Here is an 18520-nt window from a genome sequence, read left to right on the forward strand (position 1 = left end):
AGTTCGTGTGTTCCAAAAATTTGCTAGTATTCTGCTGTTGATATATTGTTGGTATAGAATTTGCATGCTTCTTGCTTGCATACTCATTCTCAGAATTGGTTGGATTGCATCTTCTTGGAGATGATTAGGAAGGCTTCACCCTGATAATAGGTTTGAGGTCTTCATATTTTGATTTTCAAGTGTTCTTATTCTATACATTGATGGTGCACATACCCTGTTGGATGGGGCTTCTCTTCTACCTAATTGGTTTGAGACTTAGATTTGAGTCTATTGATTTCTTCGTGAAGATTGCATATTTTGAATTGTTAGGCTGACTAGAACACTTTTGACATGTCTAATAAAAGTTTACTAAAGATTACTACCATCTCCCATAAGGGATTATCTAATTACTTAAGTTGGTCCAAATCTGTTAAACAATTTCTTATCACCTGGGACTTGTTTAAACATCTAGTTAAACCCCCTCCTATAGTTGATGAATGTTGAAGAGCAGATATGGAAAAGTCTTACATGACTCTGACAATAATAAGTCGTACAAAGCCATAAGAAGATATTCAACATGTTATCAGAGCAGGTTTTGTGAGTTGACTTGGTCAACCCATAGAGATAATGTGATAATTTTCTGATCTATCATCTTTAGTAGTTTAGGTTCGCATTCTATCTTTTTTTCTCTTTCTTGTCCCAATACCCGTTGTTTTCTTGGTGTTCGTACCTCTATAACGAGTTTTTCATATTGATAATTATATATTGGCAAAAAAATATGTGAGTCTACTTTCTAATGATTTTTTTTAGCAATCAGAGTTTTTTTACAAAGAGAAATCATTATTTGAAGCAATAAAGATTTGACTACAAAGAGAGGTTTGAGCAGTAGTAGAAAACTTCAATTTTTGAACTATTTTATGTCATCAAGAATGAGAATTTATATGAATAATTATATATCAGAAGTGAGACGGTCATGGATGATTCTAGACAATGTCTTGTCTTACAAAAGACAAAAGAAATATTTGTAAGTTTATTTTTTTAGCTATTCAAACAATTCTCAATTTGATTTTTCTAGAGGGAGATATCGATCTTGGAAGAGTCAATGGTCATGCTGGCCAAAGAAGAAAGAGTACTCAGTTTGGCTAGATTACATAGTATAAAATCTATCAAATTATTTATCTCAAAAGAAGTATATTTTATGAAAAGAAGTTATACAAGATGAATGGTATTTAAGTCTAGTTTCAGAAGGAGAGAATTTCATGTCAATTTGATCTACATTTAAGGAGATATTCACATTGGAGTCGACAAGGGTCAAACTACAAAATGAAGAAAATAAATAGGTTATAAAAGATTCAAAAACGAATCTTTTTGTGTCATATTAAGTGTCAAATTAAAGCTCCTTGAGTCTACTTTCTTGATGAACAAACCATTTATGATTCTGACCTATATTTTGGGAGATATTGATATTAGAAGTAGCAAAGGTTAGTGCTACTAAAAATCTCATTTTTTCCTATTTTTTTCTCTTATTATTTCTCCAGGCATTGACATGAATTGAGTTTCCTTTTCTCCTCAAATTTGAGTTTTTTATCCAAATTTGTCTTCTAATAAGAAATTTTTGGTCTAACTTCATCACTATCTTCTTTTTTGAACCCTCTTTGATCCTAGAAATCTCTTATTGTTGGAAAGTCTAATTTAGGAAAATGCTTCTAATTTAGGAAAGTCTATCATTGGAAAGTTTCTGTTTTGATTTTTTAGAATTTGAAAAGTATTCTAGATATAAATTCGTTGAGTATTTGATTAGAAAATATCCTCATATAGATTGATCAATTTGGAAACAAAAACTTGTAAGTTACGTTATGAAATTATCAGAGTTTCCATAGTCAATGTTTTTTTCAAGTTTTGTGTTTTTGTTACTTGGTTGTATACCTTCTGCATCCTCAACTCCAAATTTTTTTGTTCTCCCTTATGAAATTATCTTGAGGTTATACTTGGTAAAAAAAATTTAGTTATTTTTCTATCATTACAGTCTCTTTCTTATTATCGAGGTGGTTATTTTTCCTTTGTTACTTTCCCCACATACCCCTTTTTATCTATTGTCTTTCTCCTACTATCATTTTTTGATTCTCGCATACCCTTGGGCCAACCTCTTTTGTGTTGCTTGGGTTGGTTTATCTTTTTATATACATATGAGTGTTTTAAACCCATTGAGACTCTTCTTATGAGTACCCTTAAGTGGGTTTTTATTGTCGTGCTTTGACTGACAGACGTTGTCCTTTTTAGTGATTATTATTACTACTTTTGTTTGAAATCTTATGAGGTTGGCTTGGACATTTTTTATACAAACATCACTCATATTATTTTTTGAGAGTTTGTACGATTAAGTTCTTATCCACGGGACACCTTGATGGAGAAGATGATAAATACAATTATGTTTTTTCTTCAAGTTGGGATTACACATATACCTTCCAATTTGAGGGGGAGAAGTAGAAGAAAAAGTACAAGAAAGATGTATTTTATTCCACATGTTGTGGTAATTTTTATGTGACCAAAATATTCAAGAAGGGGGAACACAAAAGATAAAATTTTGCATCTATGAATTTTTTTTTCAGAAAATGAAAATTGAAGACTGAAAATCATTTTTATTGCAAGCTAAAGTTATAAACTCTTGAGGGGGAGTGTTGAAGAGAAAATATGGAAGAGTCTTACATGAAACTCACAATAAGAAGTCTTACAAAGCCAAAATTATTATGGTAGGAGGTCTCACAAAAGAGTTTTAGTTAAATGGTGTTTTAGTTATGTTAGTCTTATTTTTATATTCAATTTTTTAATTATGCTAAGACTTATTTTTAAGTGTTATACTTTGGGTTTAATTAGGACAAATATAATTTAATTGTAATTGGACTCTACTGCTTTCCTCTATCATGAATAGAGGCTTATTGTACTCAAATTACATCAAGTTGGTGAAGTTTTTCTCTTTTTTAGAAATTCAACATGGTATCAGAGCGGGCAAAGATCTGAGATGGAAAAGAAGAAGAAGATGGAGAAGAAAGGGAAGAGGAAGAAGAAGAAGAAGAAGAAGAAGAAGAAGAAAAAGGAAAAAGACATAAGAGGACATACACCCAACTTGCATAATTATAATTTTTTGCTATCTCTATGATAGTTTTCCTTATTTACTAGCCATGTCACCCCTACACACATGGGTGTCTTTTAACACTCATCCTTCAGCTGGTGCTTGTAACTTTACTTTGAAAATAATACTGGTTAAGAAACTTGTGTGCTTGAAAAGAAATTTTGATCTTGTGTGACTTGAGAAGAGATTTTGATTGTCTTGCTTTGATTCATCTTTTTTTTGTTCACATCTTATTTGTTTGTTAGACATAAGTCCTTGTGTAAGTGAGCAATGCTAAAAATTCCTATGTGGGTCTAGACTAGGCATGCCTAGTGAGCTATTGCTGCAAGCCTCAGTGTAGATCTAGGCTAGGTGTGCCTAATGAGCTACTAGTGCAAACCTCTGTGTGGGTCTAGGCTTGTTTGCATAACCTAGTTACTTGCTGAAAAATCACTTTGTCGGTCTAGGTTGGGTGTCTAGTGTGTTGTTGTGAATCTATGTGAGCATGTGCATCATAAATTGGTTGTTGTGGTCAATGAGTGTTGTAAGTTCCTATGTGAATAATATTGTATTTAACTTTAGAGGCAATTTGATGTAAATGCCACTTTACAACCCTAACATAGTAGAATTCCAAGGTGCAAAACATCTTGGGAGTGGATTAGCAATTCGAGGAAGGATTGTAAAACACTATAAATCCTACATGTTTATTGTGTATAATTTGATTATTTGCATGAGTTCTTGGATTGTTAAAATTGCATTACACATAGAAACATTTGAAAGTGTTAACACATCCATAGAGTTTAATCTCCCCCTCCAAACACTATCACCAAGTTTATTCCTCATCAAACTTGATATTCTTGTCTCTCTTACTGCTAACTCGTATTTGAATCTTCACCAATTAGACATCAAGAATAATTTTTGGAATAGTGATTTACACGAAGAGGTTTATGTATATTAAGCACCTAGTTTTATTGTCGAGGGGGAAAAAGGTATGAGCTAAGGAGCTCCAACCCCCTTCACTAATGAAAAAGTCCAATAACAGTTACAACACAATGAGGTCACAAACACCAATTGTAACAAATGTCCACAAAGGAACTTACAAGGGCTCTTAATGTAATTTTAATTCTTATATTCAAGCTCCATAAAATTACTTTGGTAATAGGCAGCTAAATCGATGATTCGTTTGAAACCCATTGATTAGGTGGTGATTTAGATGGCTACTAAATAATACCTGCCATTTGACGTTTGGTCCCTTTTAACTGAACCGGGCATGTTTAAGTTTTAAATCTATTTTAGCACCGAAATTTGCAATCAATTAGTTTTAACACCAGTTCAGTTTAGGTACTTTGGCTTCAAATTGAAGGTGCTCAAGAGGCATTCATTTAGCTTTTCGGTGTATAAAATCATATTCAATTAATTGAGGACTAAAAGAGAAAAAAGTTGGGGTGATTTTGTCTTTTGACATAGGGGTAAGTTCGTACTTTCGTTCTTGTAAGAAGACTTTTGTAGTTTGGGGCCTTTTGAGTTTTAATATAAATTTTCAGTTCGTCGTTCTTGCAACGGGATATGAAAACAATTTTCTCTGTGCGCGGCTGCGGCCACATGTCTGATGTCAACGTTCTTCTTCCAACGCTAGGTTCGGTTGGACCGTAGAGGGACTCTCAAATTTGACCAACGAGAGAGGGCGGTATTGAGATTCAGAGAACCAAGAAAAAACAGCAGGAAGAGAACCACCGAGAAAAAGAAAAAGAAGGATAACAAGACAGGTGCAATTTTCCATATTTATCTTCCTCGTGTTCATGGCATCTATCCGTTTCCTCCTCTGCATCTGCACCATTTCTGTGTTTAGATTTGCCTATTCGGATGCCTCCCACTGCCCTCCGCACACTGGGATTTTCCTCAGGGCCCTTGATTTGCAATGCCCTCTGGAAGTTCCCCCTTCTACATCTATTGAGGTATTTTCATTTTCATTTTCTCTTGTTTTTCCTTCTGAATGGATCGTGGCAGTGGTTCGTTTGTTATTGATGTTTGATTTCTTCTCAGATTGGTGGTAGTGGGTTGTTAAGGATGTTGGCAGGCTACATTTTTGTTCTTAGTCAAACTGGGGGGGATTGTTTATCTACCTTAGGTTTCTTGTCTTTCGTTTATTTTTGGATTTTGGATGCACCTGGTAGATTCGGTTGCTTTGCATCTGTAGGATCTTATCCGCTTCTGTTGGGGCTTCTTTTATTTTTATTATGATTTTCTGTTTATGTCAGAGGCTCGTTTTTTATGGGGTAAAATCTAATATTCACGCAAAACAATTTGTTTACAAAATTGTTTTCTTTCATGCTATGTGGGCCACGTTTGATTTAAAATGTTCACTCTGATAAACTAAAGACCGTAAATTGCCTTGCGGGTGACGTCGGAGACCTTTTGTTGCTGTTGACTTGACGTTGTGATATCTTGAAATATTTTCAGCCTTCAGTCTCTATAAACCATTATTTCAAAGATGCTCTTTTTCTTTTATGAGGGTCCTGAAAACTTTTTGTTTGAACTATTGTGTTTTCTCACCAGGGACAGATCTTTATTCTCATTATCAAAATTCATTTATGCTATATGCCTGAGTTAATCTCTTATTCCGATGCCTACTAAATAGTGGTTTACCTCAATCCTTGTTCAGCAGCCATGAATTTCCAATAAATCATACATTACTTTGGTCAATATCAATGAGGTGCCAAAAATATTTACAAGGAGCCAAACCCCTTGAATTATCTTTATGTATTATCGATTATTTGAACTTGGTACATGTGGGCTGTTATATGAGCCACGGATGAGAGAGTTTACATGAAAGATTCAAATGGTTGGAGGAGTAAAGGCATACACGACCAGAATTCTACACAACTCACCTGAGTCTATGTTAGTTGAAGAAGCAACAAACTGATCTTTCCCAAACTCCAAACAACTGAGCCTGTGAAATTTGGACCCATAACTGTATAAGGGAGGCTAGAATGTCACTGGTATAGAAGTATATAGAATAAAGGACATGTCATAGCTCCACTTAATGATTCCTTTTATCCACTCTCACGATAACATCTGCTACTGTGCCTTCCCACGACGATATATGAACCTGTTGGTTATGCTCTTTTTGTAACATGAATCTAACCTATCATAAGTTGCTTAAAGGTCAGGCTAGAAAAGCTAGGTCACCAAATTAAACCCGTGATAGTTCTTTATGGAGCAAAAATATTGGATGGTTGGCTTCTTAAGTTTAGGGGAGCACCAGACATGTGAACTTAGATTTTCCGCTATTGAAATTGTGTCTTGACTGAGCTTTCTTGCAATGGTGAAAAGATTTTCGGTGCTAGCTCAAAGGAACCAAGGATTTGTGTAGTTTAGCTGGATGTGAAGGGAAAGTTTCATGAAAGAGTGGATAAATATTTGAAGGTTCTGGGTGGTTCATTGGTAGAAGATTAAGGGTTTGTTTTCAATTCCATGTATATTATTTCTATCAAAGTTATTTCCTATTCCTTCCAGAAAAAAATTGGTGTTTGTGCAGATTGATTAACTGTAGGCCTAAAATGGAAGTCAAGTTATGATCATGAATGTATTGCCTAGATATAGTTGGGCCACCTCTAGAAGTCTGTATATGTGAATTTAAAAATGTAAACTGAAAGAATTATAGAATGAAAATGAAAAAGGATGTCATTTTGCTTTTATAGCTACATGGTATAAATCTAAGATACTGGTCTTTCGTGTGGTAGGTCATGTCTAAAATTAGTAGGACATTGGCTAACAGAGTTTTTAAGATATTGTTGCATTTGCATTAAATATTGTGCCTCCTCATGATGTAAGACCTCTACATCCTTGATATATCTCAATAAAATGAGATCCTTGTATTCATGTTAATACAATGTTTTTTAAAGTGCCATTTCAAAAAAATAAAGTGATTCAAAGTAGTTAACTTTTGGAAGCCAATGGATTTTTTGGTAACTTTCTTGGAAAGTGAAAGAGGCCTTGGAGTTGGAAATGTACTTAGGTATTGGAATGAGGAACTGGTTGTACTTTTCTCCAAGAAAGCTCAAGTAGTCAAATTATTAAATCTGGAAAAATTCCAGAGTTCCTCGATACCTATAAAAAGAAAGATGTGAGAGGTGAAAGTGTCCGCTCTCTAAATTGCATTTGCCTTCATATGGTAAAGAGAGAAGAGAAATAGGAGTTCTTTGACTGGTTCCTTTGCAATTGTCACTCAGCCGTGGTTTGAGAACATATCCTCCGAAGTGTATGTGCCCATTTCTGAGTTTTCTGCTATTTTACTGTGAAGTTACCAAGAATTCATTCCATTTTGATGGTTATATTGTTATCCAGGAGTTCTCTATTTTCTTGAAGCTATATCCTTTAGTCCTTGCACTTGAGGCTAAAGGGGAATTCTTAAGTCTATTTATTTTATATAGTCACATATTTTTGGAGTAGTGTTTGTGGTTTTCCTCTTCAAATTGGAGGGGTTTTGGTTTTCCATGTAAGAATTGGTTGTGCTTTACTTTTTTTTATGTGTAGCTTAAGTACCATGTTATTGTTCAGTTTGAAACACTTTTACACTTAAGTGTAATGGACCAGTACTACAAAAGTTGGTTGTGCTTTGCTTGTTTTATTTTGTGAAGGAAGTGCATTCAGCCCTTGCTCAATGGCCACAAGAGGGTGGGGATATCTAGAGTGAGGTCTTGAGTGCAAGTCTTAGGGTTTATTAGTTGTGGTGTGTAATCAACATTTACAAAAAAAAAAAAAAAAAAAAAAAGAAGAAAGAAATGGACATGTGTTGTTCCCGTTGTCCAGTCATGGTTGAATACTAAATGGATCATCAGTCACACGCGTGTGTGGAGATTTTATCACGTTCAGAGAGGTTGCACACATAAAAAAGCTCGAAACAGAATGAGGTTCTAATATGAGGTTTGGAAGCGGACCCACAGTGAGACAATGAGAGTTTAAGACCCTAAATTTGTAATGCATACCAAGTATTTATTCGTAATCATCTGAGACAAGAAATTAGTTGTGGACATTAGGTCTAAACGAGGTAGAGAAACATGAAGAAAGATTTTTTTTTTTTTTTTTGGAGTGAAATGTGAATTTTATTTAGAGAGAAAGGAAATACAAACCTACTTAATGAGCACCCCTTTACTACAAGATATTGGAGGGACAGTCTATCTTTAGCTAGCGAGTCAGCCGAAGAATTGGCTGATCTCAGAATATGAGTCTAAAAACATTCCAAAAGGGGTAAAATGTCAAAAATTCTGTTAATTACATTCCAGTATCTTCAAGGAGAGGAGGAGATAGAGGAGCAACACGAGATGATCACTTGAGAGTTGCCTTCTATGATGAGGGGCCTGACAAGGTGTTCTTTGAAGATAAGAAGACCTTGATGCAATGCGAAGAGTTCGGCTTTAGTGGAGTTTGCAATGCCTAATGGGCCAAAATATGTGATAAGGATTTGGCTTTTTGAATTTCGGAAGGCACCTCCATAACACCCTCAATATCCGAGCAACCTCGCGTACTGCTGTCAAAATTTAGCTTGGTAATGCCTGAGGGGGGAAGGGGGCAAGCAAACATTTTGGGGGGGCACATGTTGAGATGAAGGCTGGCGAGTTCAAACCAATTGATGTGAGAGGGGCACCGATGATAGAGAAGTCTTTTCTGGTAGACAGCTAGGTGGCAACAAGTCCGATAATGTTGCTGGCGATCATGTCGGCGGTGCTGGCTTTGAAATTTGTGAGCTTGGGTCCAAGGCCCATCCTAAAATGACTAGCCAACTTAGGAAACCTCTTTCCCAACTAATAAACTCAGGATCTTTGTACTCACTAATCCATGTGAGACTATTCCTTGACACTTCCCCTCACGTGTAGGCCCTCTTATGTGGCTCTACATATGGATAATTTGAGTGGATGCCCACATATGAGTACCTGCTCTGATACCATATGAAGTTGGGTCCAAGGCCAATCCTAAAATGACTAGCCAACTTAGGAAGTCTCTTTCCCAACTAATAAACTCAAGATCTTTGTACTCACTAATCCATGCGAGACTATTCCTTAACAAAATTAAATCTTCTCTTATTGCGCTATTTCCAGAGGGCCCACGGAATGTGTCCCGCGCATGAGGAAAGGATGATTCTACCATAATGAGGTAGAGTGGTGTGAATGATGGACTTGCATGCATTGAGGAGACTATTGGGGAGGCACATTTGCAAGCCAATGCGATGAATGATGCAAGTCTAGACAATCCAATCAAAAGGGCACTGCAGTAGGAGGTGATTGGTGGTTTCTTTAGCCGAGCTGCAGAGGGGGCAATGTATGTCGGGAGTAGTGTTACCTCGTTTATGGAGATTAGTGGTACTGAGGACTTTGTCTTGGGCAGCACACTAGAGGAAGAAATGCATTTTGAAGGGAGCAACTAACTTCCAAAGAAAGGTGAGATCATGAGGGGTTGATGATGACCATCCCCTGATGAGTAAATAAGCAGAAGAAACCAAGGAGGAGCCACTTTCCTCTGTCTGCCATATAATCTTGTCATTAAGGTGGGGACAAATTTGGTGGGAAGAAAGACATGTAACTAAACTGGGCAAGTAACTGAGATATGAACAAAACAGAAGGATAAACTAAACTATAATCTGATTTAGAGAGAAACACATGGTCTCTGTAAATTGATGTTGTGTCAATTTATAGACCTTGCTTTGATACCATGTTTAATTTTTTGGAGAAGAAAAATAATTTATTGGTTGATTGTAACTAAGTACATGAGCCTCTATTTATAATAGAATAAACAAATAGAATAATATTACAATTAAACTACCCACATCCCAGTTATACCTAAAGTCTAATACTAAAAGATAAGTCCTAAAACAATTAAATAACTGAACAAAAATAGAAGCCTAACATTACTAAAACACTTTTAAATAAAGACTCTTATGTGAGACTTCCTCCTATGAGAATCCTGTAAGACTCCATATTAATTCAGGCTTTGTGAGAGTCATGTAATACTCTCTCATACATGTTCTTCAACGGTGTAGGGCTGAACTTTTTTTGTTTTTTAGAGGGGCATGGCGCGATTCGAACTCATGACCTGATGCACCTAGTGTAAACAGAATACCACTAGACCAAATGGCCTTAGGGCTGAACTTGGTTGTTTGAATTTGGTTGAGTTCACTTCACTGTGTTAATGTTATCTTTGTTTACTTTGGTGACATCCGTGAATCTTTTATTTAATTATTTTTTTGTTGTATTATTATTAAATTGATATAATGATGTTATTTTTCATTTTAAAATCTATGTGCTTGTAAAATATTGAACTAAAGTTACTTTCAATTTGAACCATTGGTATTTGTAAAATTGTATAATAAAGAAGTAAAGAAAGAGGAAGAAGAAATAAAAGGGTGAAAAGGAGAAGAAGTTTGTGTGAAGAGTAGCAGCCATTAGGGATCAATTTGATCCCTAATCTATTTGAGTAGATCACTGAAGTGAAAAGACTATTAAAAAGACAATATTACCCTTAGTACATACATCTGCTATATAAAGTCATATAAATTACAAGTGATTCATTAAACATAATAGGATTCATGTATGCTATCCTATGACCTTCCTAGCCAATTGAAATCGTGAATATACATGTGTAATGACCAAGATACCCCTAATTCCATATTTTCTTCTTCTCCCTCAAATTGAAAGTACATATCAAACAGTCCCAACGTGTCAGAAAACACCAAATGCTCAAGTCTTCCAAGAGGTTTGGTAAAGATGTGGCCAAGTTGTTTAGATGATTTCATATATGGGTAACAACCTTCCCTTACATTACAACATCTCTAGTGAAATGACAATTTGTTTCGATATGCTTAGTCCTCTTATGGAAGACTGGATTGCTAGCTATAAAAATGGCTTTGTGATTGTCACAGTTCGTAACCCTAGGCTTTGTAATGTGAAATCCTAACTCAACCAAAACTGATTTTGCCCAAATGAGCTCACTCATTGTATGAATCATTGCTCTATACTGTGTCTCGACGCTAGATCTAGCCACTATATTTTGTTTCTTAGTCATTCAACTAATGAAGTTACATTCAACAAGCAGTAGTACCCTGTCATAGACCTCTTATCTATCTTGGATTCTACATAATTAGCGTGTGAGTATTTTGATATATCAATCTTCTAATGGTGAGTGTATAATAAACCCTTTCCAGGAGCTCCTTTCAAATATTTCAGAATTCTATTGACTAGCCTTTAAGTGTATTTTGCATGGTTTCTCCTTGAATTGGCTAACAACTACTACAAATGGTATGTTTGACCTTTTAACAGTGGCATAAATCAACTTACCCACTAGGAGCTTGTATTGTGTCCTATCCTTAAGATCAAGGTTTTGGTCATCATGAAGATGAGTGCTAACTTTGATGAGAGTATCCACTGGACATGCACCTGATAGACCATACTCTTGTATCATATCTAAAATGTATTTCCTCTAAGATAGGACTATAGCTTTTTGACTTCGAGCTACCTCAATACCAAGCAAATATTTTAGTTGTCCTAAATAATTTGTAGGAGAATGTTTGCCAAATACTCTTTCCTAGTGGAATTCTTATAGGGTCACTCCATGATAACACAATGTCATCCACTTTTACAACAAGAACAACAATCTCATATTTTTTTCTCAATACTAACATAGAATGTTTACAATGGCTTCTCACGAAACCAAAACTCATAATCACCTTGTTGAACTTTTCAAAGCAAGCTTTAGGACTCTGTTTATGACCTTAAACGACCTTCTTCAATTTGCACACCTTCCCAGTCTCCTCCTAAGCAACGTAGCTAGGAGGTTGCTTGGTATACACTTTTTATTAAACCATAAAGAAAGACGTTTCTGATATCTAGTTGATGTAAGAGCCATCTTTTATTGACAGCCACAAAGACTAAAATTTTGATAGAAGTAAGATGAGCAATTGGGGAGATTGTCTTAAACACATCAATACTATAGTTTGGGTGTATCCTTTAGCTACCTATTGAGCTTAGTACCTTTTAATGCTCTCATCAACTCTGTTTTAATTGTATACACACACTAACACTCTACAATGACAGCACCCTCAGGTGTGTTACAAAGTGTCCATGTACCCCCAGCCTCTATCTTCTCATTTGTAGGTAATGCTAAGGCACCGTGCACCGTGCACCGTGTGAGGAATATAAGAAGTCGACAAGGACAAGGCAAAGGATTTATTGGACGGTGTCAAAAATTCAAAGGACACATTTGGATATTGAATGAGAAGTACACGACCTTTTTGCTTTTTGAAGCACAATGGGTAAGTCTAAATCGGAGAATTCAGATTTTGCATATGAAGAATGCGATGGCTGGACTAGAGGAGGCTCTTGTTGATATTGGTCATGAGTGGATGGTGCCGCTCAATGTCAATGATGTAGTGGCTTTGAAGGTGATGATGGTGAATGCACATGTGTTGTACCTACACTTGAAATATCCATAACAACTATAGGAATTGAATCACGAACAACTGAACTCTTCTTAATTGGGTTCAATGCAACTAATGGAGACTCACAAATGACGCAAAGTAAGGCGTACTTCCAAAAAATGTAACATCAACAAAAATATAAGTTTCCTTGTAATAGGATTGTAACCCTTGCATCCCTTTTGATAATGTTAGTAATCCAGAAAGACACATTCGAACAAGGGGGGAATTTCTTACTAGTAGTACTTAGTGAATGAACAAAACATATGGAACCAAACACTCTAGGTCATACATCAAATACCCTGGGTGAGGTTTTAACACTAGTATGGGAAACCTCTTTGTAACATAGTGGATGACATGCAATTAATCAAATAACATTAGGTTGAGATTGCATCATCCCAAAAAGACAAAGCAAGATGCATCTGGAATAACAAGGTGTGTACGACCTCAAGTAGATGTCTAATCTTTCTTTTAGCAAGCCCATTTTGTTGAGGGTGTATACACATGGAGTTTTTTTTTTTATGATTCCATGCAAGTTACAAAAATAATTGAACTTTTTTGTTAAGAAACTCCATACCATTATATGTACGAAAAATACAAATCGAAGCCCCGAATTGGGTTTTTATTTCATAGAAAAACTTTGTAAATACATTAAAGACTTTTGGTTTCTCTTGAAGGAGATATACCCATGTTACTCTATTAAAATTATCTCTAAAGGACAAAAAATTTACTTGGGACTTAACATGGGCCCTATACATAAAAGTGCACTAATTCAAAAAGGTTGGAACTTTGATTAGAACCGGTTGGAAAACTAGCTCTATGATACTTCCCAAGCTATCAAGATTCACACTTAAATGATAGATCAAATGACCAAGACTAAATTGATGTAGCTTAGCTGAAGATGGATGTCCCAAGCACAGGTGTCACAAACATGGTGAAGTATTTGTTGAGAGTGTCACAACCTTTGGGATTAACGCACCATCCAAAAAGTAGAGTCCACATTTTTCGTACCGGAAACTAATTTTCTTATTCGTCTATAAATCCTAAAAATTACAAGATGTTGAGTAAACATTACGAAATAATTCAAAGACTTACTACTTACAAGAGATTAACGGGAAATTTTGGAACAAGAAGACATGTGATAGTGACATGTGTGGAGTGGGATGTATAGTACGGTCATCTTAAACCTATGAGGTGGACCCATCGACTAAGGTGATAGTTCGATACGATTGTGTAAGGAAATACAAATGAGAACAAGATAGGCATACTTGACATATATGTGGATGCACCAGAATCAATGACCCATAAAAGACCAGATGACAGATGTAGTGAATCATACATAAGTTTGCCATGATGACATTTGTAAGGGAAGAGAATCCAGTGTCTTGTGGTGTGGGGGGTGATGATGTGGATGTCAATTGGCTCGTTCACAGATGCCTAATTTCTCCTTAAGTCTCAGTGGTGGACACTTTCTCACCTTCAGTTAGACAAATTGGCCCATGCTAGTTTTTCAAATTTATTTTAGCACTTGTTAGAAAATTGATCAGTTCTTCCATATTGGATATATCTGCTATCACCTCTATCACCATGTCCAGGACCACGATTGGAATTGTCTCGACCATGACCTCTTCCATCCTCTCCATGTCCTCTTGGGATGTCAGACCTAGTGGGGCAGGATTAAGAATGGGGGGCAAAATTGAGATTGAGAGTTGTAGCTTCACTTGTCTTAGTTTACTTCTCACCTTTTTTTTCATATTGCACTTTCAGCTCGAATAACCCTATTAAATGCCTTCTCAAGAGTTGTCACTTTATCATCAGCTTACATCAAAGCTTAGATTGTATCATCCTCTGTCCAAGTCCTTCTAGGAAACATGCTACTGGAATTTGATTCTTTTCTTTTTGGAGTTTATATGCATTTGTAATAAAACGATGAAATGCACTAATCTCCTGTAAGACACCTTGTATCTCAGTAAGAAGTTTACCTATACAAATCATTCTCTTTGAATAAATTGCTCTCTTGGGATAAGATAGATTCTAGAGTAATCCAAATTTCCTTAGAGGTATCACAACTCATCACCTGGTCACTAAATTTGGTTTCCATAGTATTAATGAGCCAAGTCATTACCTAATTGTCTTTTGCCTCCCAGTCCTCTGTCATAGGATTAGGAGGATCATCCTTCAGCTACTGAGCTTTTCTCTAGGCTTTCAAAAGCATACAAACCGATCTTGACTAATTCTTGTAGTTCTTCCCATATAATTTCACCAAAGTAATTTGAATAGAATGTGAGTTTTTCTCTCAGAATTTCCAGAGGGGTTGGTTGGAGTAATAACCGCTCTACCATCAGCCATTTCTACCACAACTAGATAAGACAACAATGAATAAACAATCACATCAAGATCAGTCCGGCTATGTAAGTTTCAGGTGGGCCCCACACTTAGAAATTGAACTTGGGGTTTATGTAACAAACCCTGAACCAAATCCAATACTTCAATTACAATTTTAACCAATTTGAGACCCAAACTGTACAATCCTTCCAAATAATTTTGCTGTGCAAGCATCATACAAACTTAGACAAATCTTTGCAGGTCCAGATTTGCTTTAGATCGAAGAAGAGATGGGACAAAACCCTTTGGGGGCATAATAACACATAATAACTGCTCAATAGGTAGCACAAGCCATTAACCAAGTGGTTATAATACAAGAAAAAAGGGAAAGATCTGACTTTTATGCACTCAGAAGGATAGATCTATAGAAGCCCTAGGAGTCATTGGCTTTAAAAAGGAAGAGTGGAGATTTTGTTGAACTTCCTAAGAACTTTATCGCTGTGATACCATTTAAAATTGTATAATAAAGAAATAAGGCAGAATAGAAAGAAGAAATAAAGGAAGAAAAGAGGGAGAATAAGGCTGCATGAAGAGCAACAGTTGTAAGGGATCAATTCGATCTTTAATCTCTTTTATTAGATCACTTAGGAAACCTCTTTACCAACTAATAAACTCAAGATCTTTGTACTCACTAATTTATGTCGGACTATTCCTTAACACTCCCCCTCACGTGTAGACCCTCTTTTGTGGCTCTACAAGTGGATAATTTAGGAGTAGGCAGTTTAGGTGTAGGCCCTCTTTTGTGGCTCTACAAGTGGATAGTTTTAGGTGTACGCCCTCTTTTGTGGCTCTACAAGTAGATAGTTTAGGTGTAGGCTCACATATGAGTACTCGCTCTGATACCATGTTAAGTTAGGTCTAAGGCCTATCCCAAAATGACTAGTCAACTTAGGTAACCTCTTTACCAACTAATAAACTCGTGATTTTTGTACTCACTAATCCATGTGGGACTATTCCTTAACACTCCCCCTCATGTGTAGACCCTCTTTTTGTGGCTCTACAAGTGGATATTTTAGGAGTAGGCAGTTTAGGTGTAGGCCCTCTTTTGTGGCTTTACAAGTAGATAGTTTAGGTGTAGGCACACATATGAGTACCAACTCTGATACCATGTTAAATTAGGTCCAAGGTCCTATCCCAAAATGACTAGTCACCTTAGGAAGCCTCTTTCCTAACTAATAAACTCAAGATCTTTGTACTCACTAATCTATGTGGGACTATTCCTTAACAGTAAACATAATAAGATTGATATATCACCATCCTACGACCTTCTTAGCCAATAGAAATTATGAATATAAATGTGTTAATGACCAAAATACCCCTGACTCCTTATTTTCTTACAGTAATTAGCGATTCTATGTGGCAAGTCATAAAATGCTGATGTCAAAATTACTTATATCTTAAATTCGTATTGAAATCACAACAATCTGAAGCCAGGGTGTGCTCAGATTTTTAATTCATTTTATTTTAAACTCATGAATTCACTGAATTCAGGGTGAGCTCAGGTCCTTACTTTTTTATTTTTATGTTTAATCCCTATATCTTATGCAATTCATGTCTATTGTTAAGCATGCTCATGTTGCTTGAATTTTGTTCAAGCTCCGCTTGAACTAGGTTAAAATGAAGTTCACAATACTTGTTAGCTTAGTAAGCTTGTTTACTATATTATGAATGCTAAAGTCTAAAAATTTTAAAGTTGCAGAGCAGATGAGTGGTGAAGTGGCAAATTAGTTTCTGAATTGCTCTCTGCTAATTTGATATACCTGAAGACAGAATAAAGTTACAGAGATATTCTTGATGTATTTATCACTGCCTAGTGTGAGAGTAGGAAATTTCTCGGTATTCTATCAGAGAAAACATTCTTTTGCTATATCTGTTCTTTACTTGTTCCTTTTCATCTGAAAGCTTCAGCTTCAGGAATGCTGGTGTGTTCCTTGGATATACTTGTGGTATTTGTGTGTTCTTGTGGTGGCTTTATATTTGGCTGGTTGTTGGTAATTTCAGAAGGTAATATTATGTGAAAAATTAATTGTTTAATAGGTGGATGGAGAGCTCCTTGACAGGGTTTTAAGCTCCAAACAGATGAATGGCTACACTTTGGTGCTCTTTTATTCTTCCTGGTGCCCTTTCTCAATATGTGCTCGATCAACTTATGATATTCTCAGTTCCATGTTTCCTCAGATCTCCCACTTGGCTGTTGAAGAATCCAGAGTCATGCCAGTGTAAGAATCCTTTAACTATGACAGCTTAGCCGTTTCCTTTTTCATGTGCCACACCACTCACGAGTTGCCTTTATTCAAAATTTTCAGTATATTTTCAAAATATGGAATTCACAGTTTGCCGACATTATTGATGGTGAATCAGACTTCAAGGATCCTTTACCATGGTTCAAAAGATCTTGATGCCTTAGTTCTGTTCTATCAGAAGACAACTGGTACATTTTCAACCGACTAGGATTTTAATTTTTTGTTGCCTCAAATATCAAAATATGTACTAAATCAATTCTCAATTACAGGCTTTGAGCCAGTTGAACAGATAGTTAACACGGAAATCAGCCTTGGCACTGAGCTACCTTTTTGGTCTTTGGATGGTTCGCCAAAAGATATATTAAGGAGAGAACCCTACTTAATTTTTTCTGTACTTTTCCTCTGCTTGAAAGGGTTCATCCTCTTCTTACCCCAGATGTTATCTCGCCTTAAGGCTTTCTGGATATTGTGCATTTGGCATCTAAATTTTGGGATCCTTAGGGAGGCTAGTCAGCTCTTGGAACGGATACCACATGTTGTCAATGTGAAGAGGACTTGGAGCAAACTGAGACTCTGCAAGACAAGAAACTTCCGAAATGGTGCAAAGAATGCCCGAGTTTGGGCTTCCTCATTGGCCTCATGTCGCTAGGCGATCCATCATCTTCAAGATCAAGCCAATTGGAATCGTAAGGACTAACGTGTCTTGAAAGAACTGCATTACTGAAGTGGGAAGAATGGAGTTGTTATTAGAATGTGAAGAGCTGTAATTTTCCACGGTTAGGTAGTGTTATCAATCCCTTTTTTTTCTGGGTCATGTAGTGGTGGTTAAGCAGTGAGCCGTTTCTTTTGGGCATGGGAAAAAGGGTAGCTTGTAAATTTGAAAAGCTTTTTTTCTGTATATTATTTACTGCTGTTTGTGAACTGACTCGGTGCGTAGAACTTCCTCTTGAGCAAAGGAACTGTGACCCATTATACCTTTGATGGGACTTGTGATGAGACTTGTTTCTGTAGCTGATGGTTCTCTTTTACGGAAAGCCTCAGTCGTGACTCGTTGAACTGACAGAGGTTACGTTCTCTTAGGTCACGCGTTGGTAGGGAGGAAGATGAGCATTAGAACAGGATTTTAGGCCAAAAAAATCTTTATTTTTCAAAAAATAAAGATTTCTCTTATGGATTTTTTAACCACTGCAATTTGAGGTGGAAAAGCTGACAGATGATTTGGATCCCTCTAATGCGTGTTCAAAGTAAAGAGGAGCTCCTCTTTATTTGTGCAGGCTCCATGTCTCTTTATTGGCAAATCATCTCAAATCATGATTTGATACGGTTGCCATGGCTCCA

At 36.2% G+C, this 18520-nt stretch overlaps 1 protein-coding gene across 1 annotated transcript; it reads left to right on the forward strand.

The window, feature by feature from the left end:
* Positions 1-4647: 4647 nt before the first annotated feature.
* On the forward strand, positions 4648-18161 carry LOC137941598 (5'-adenylylsulfate reductase-like 5). Its single transcript, XM_068787080.1, is given in 5 exon segments — positions 4648-5043; positions 16977-17158; positions 17246-17370; positions 17452-17820; positions 17823-18161. Coding segments are annotated over 5 exon segments (882 nt in total). The 5' UTR covers positions 4648-4887; the 3' UTR covers positions 17873-18161.
* Positions 18162-18520: the final 359 nt, after the last annotated feature.

The sequence above is a fragment of the Aristolochia californica genome, unplaced genomic scaffold (genome assembly GCF_029961685.1).
Source record: "Aristolochia californica isolate CCGP_79_NKW_82.1479 unplaced genomic scaffold, dmAriCali1.0.hap1 SCAF_9, whole genome shotgun sequence".
Lineage (NCBI taxonomy): Eukaryota > Viridiplantae > Streptophyta > Magnoliopsida > Piperales > Aristolochiaceae > Aristolochia > Aristolochia californica.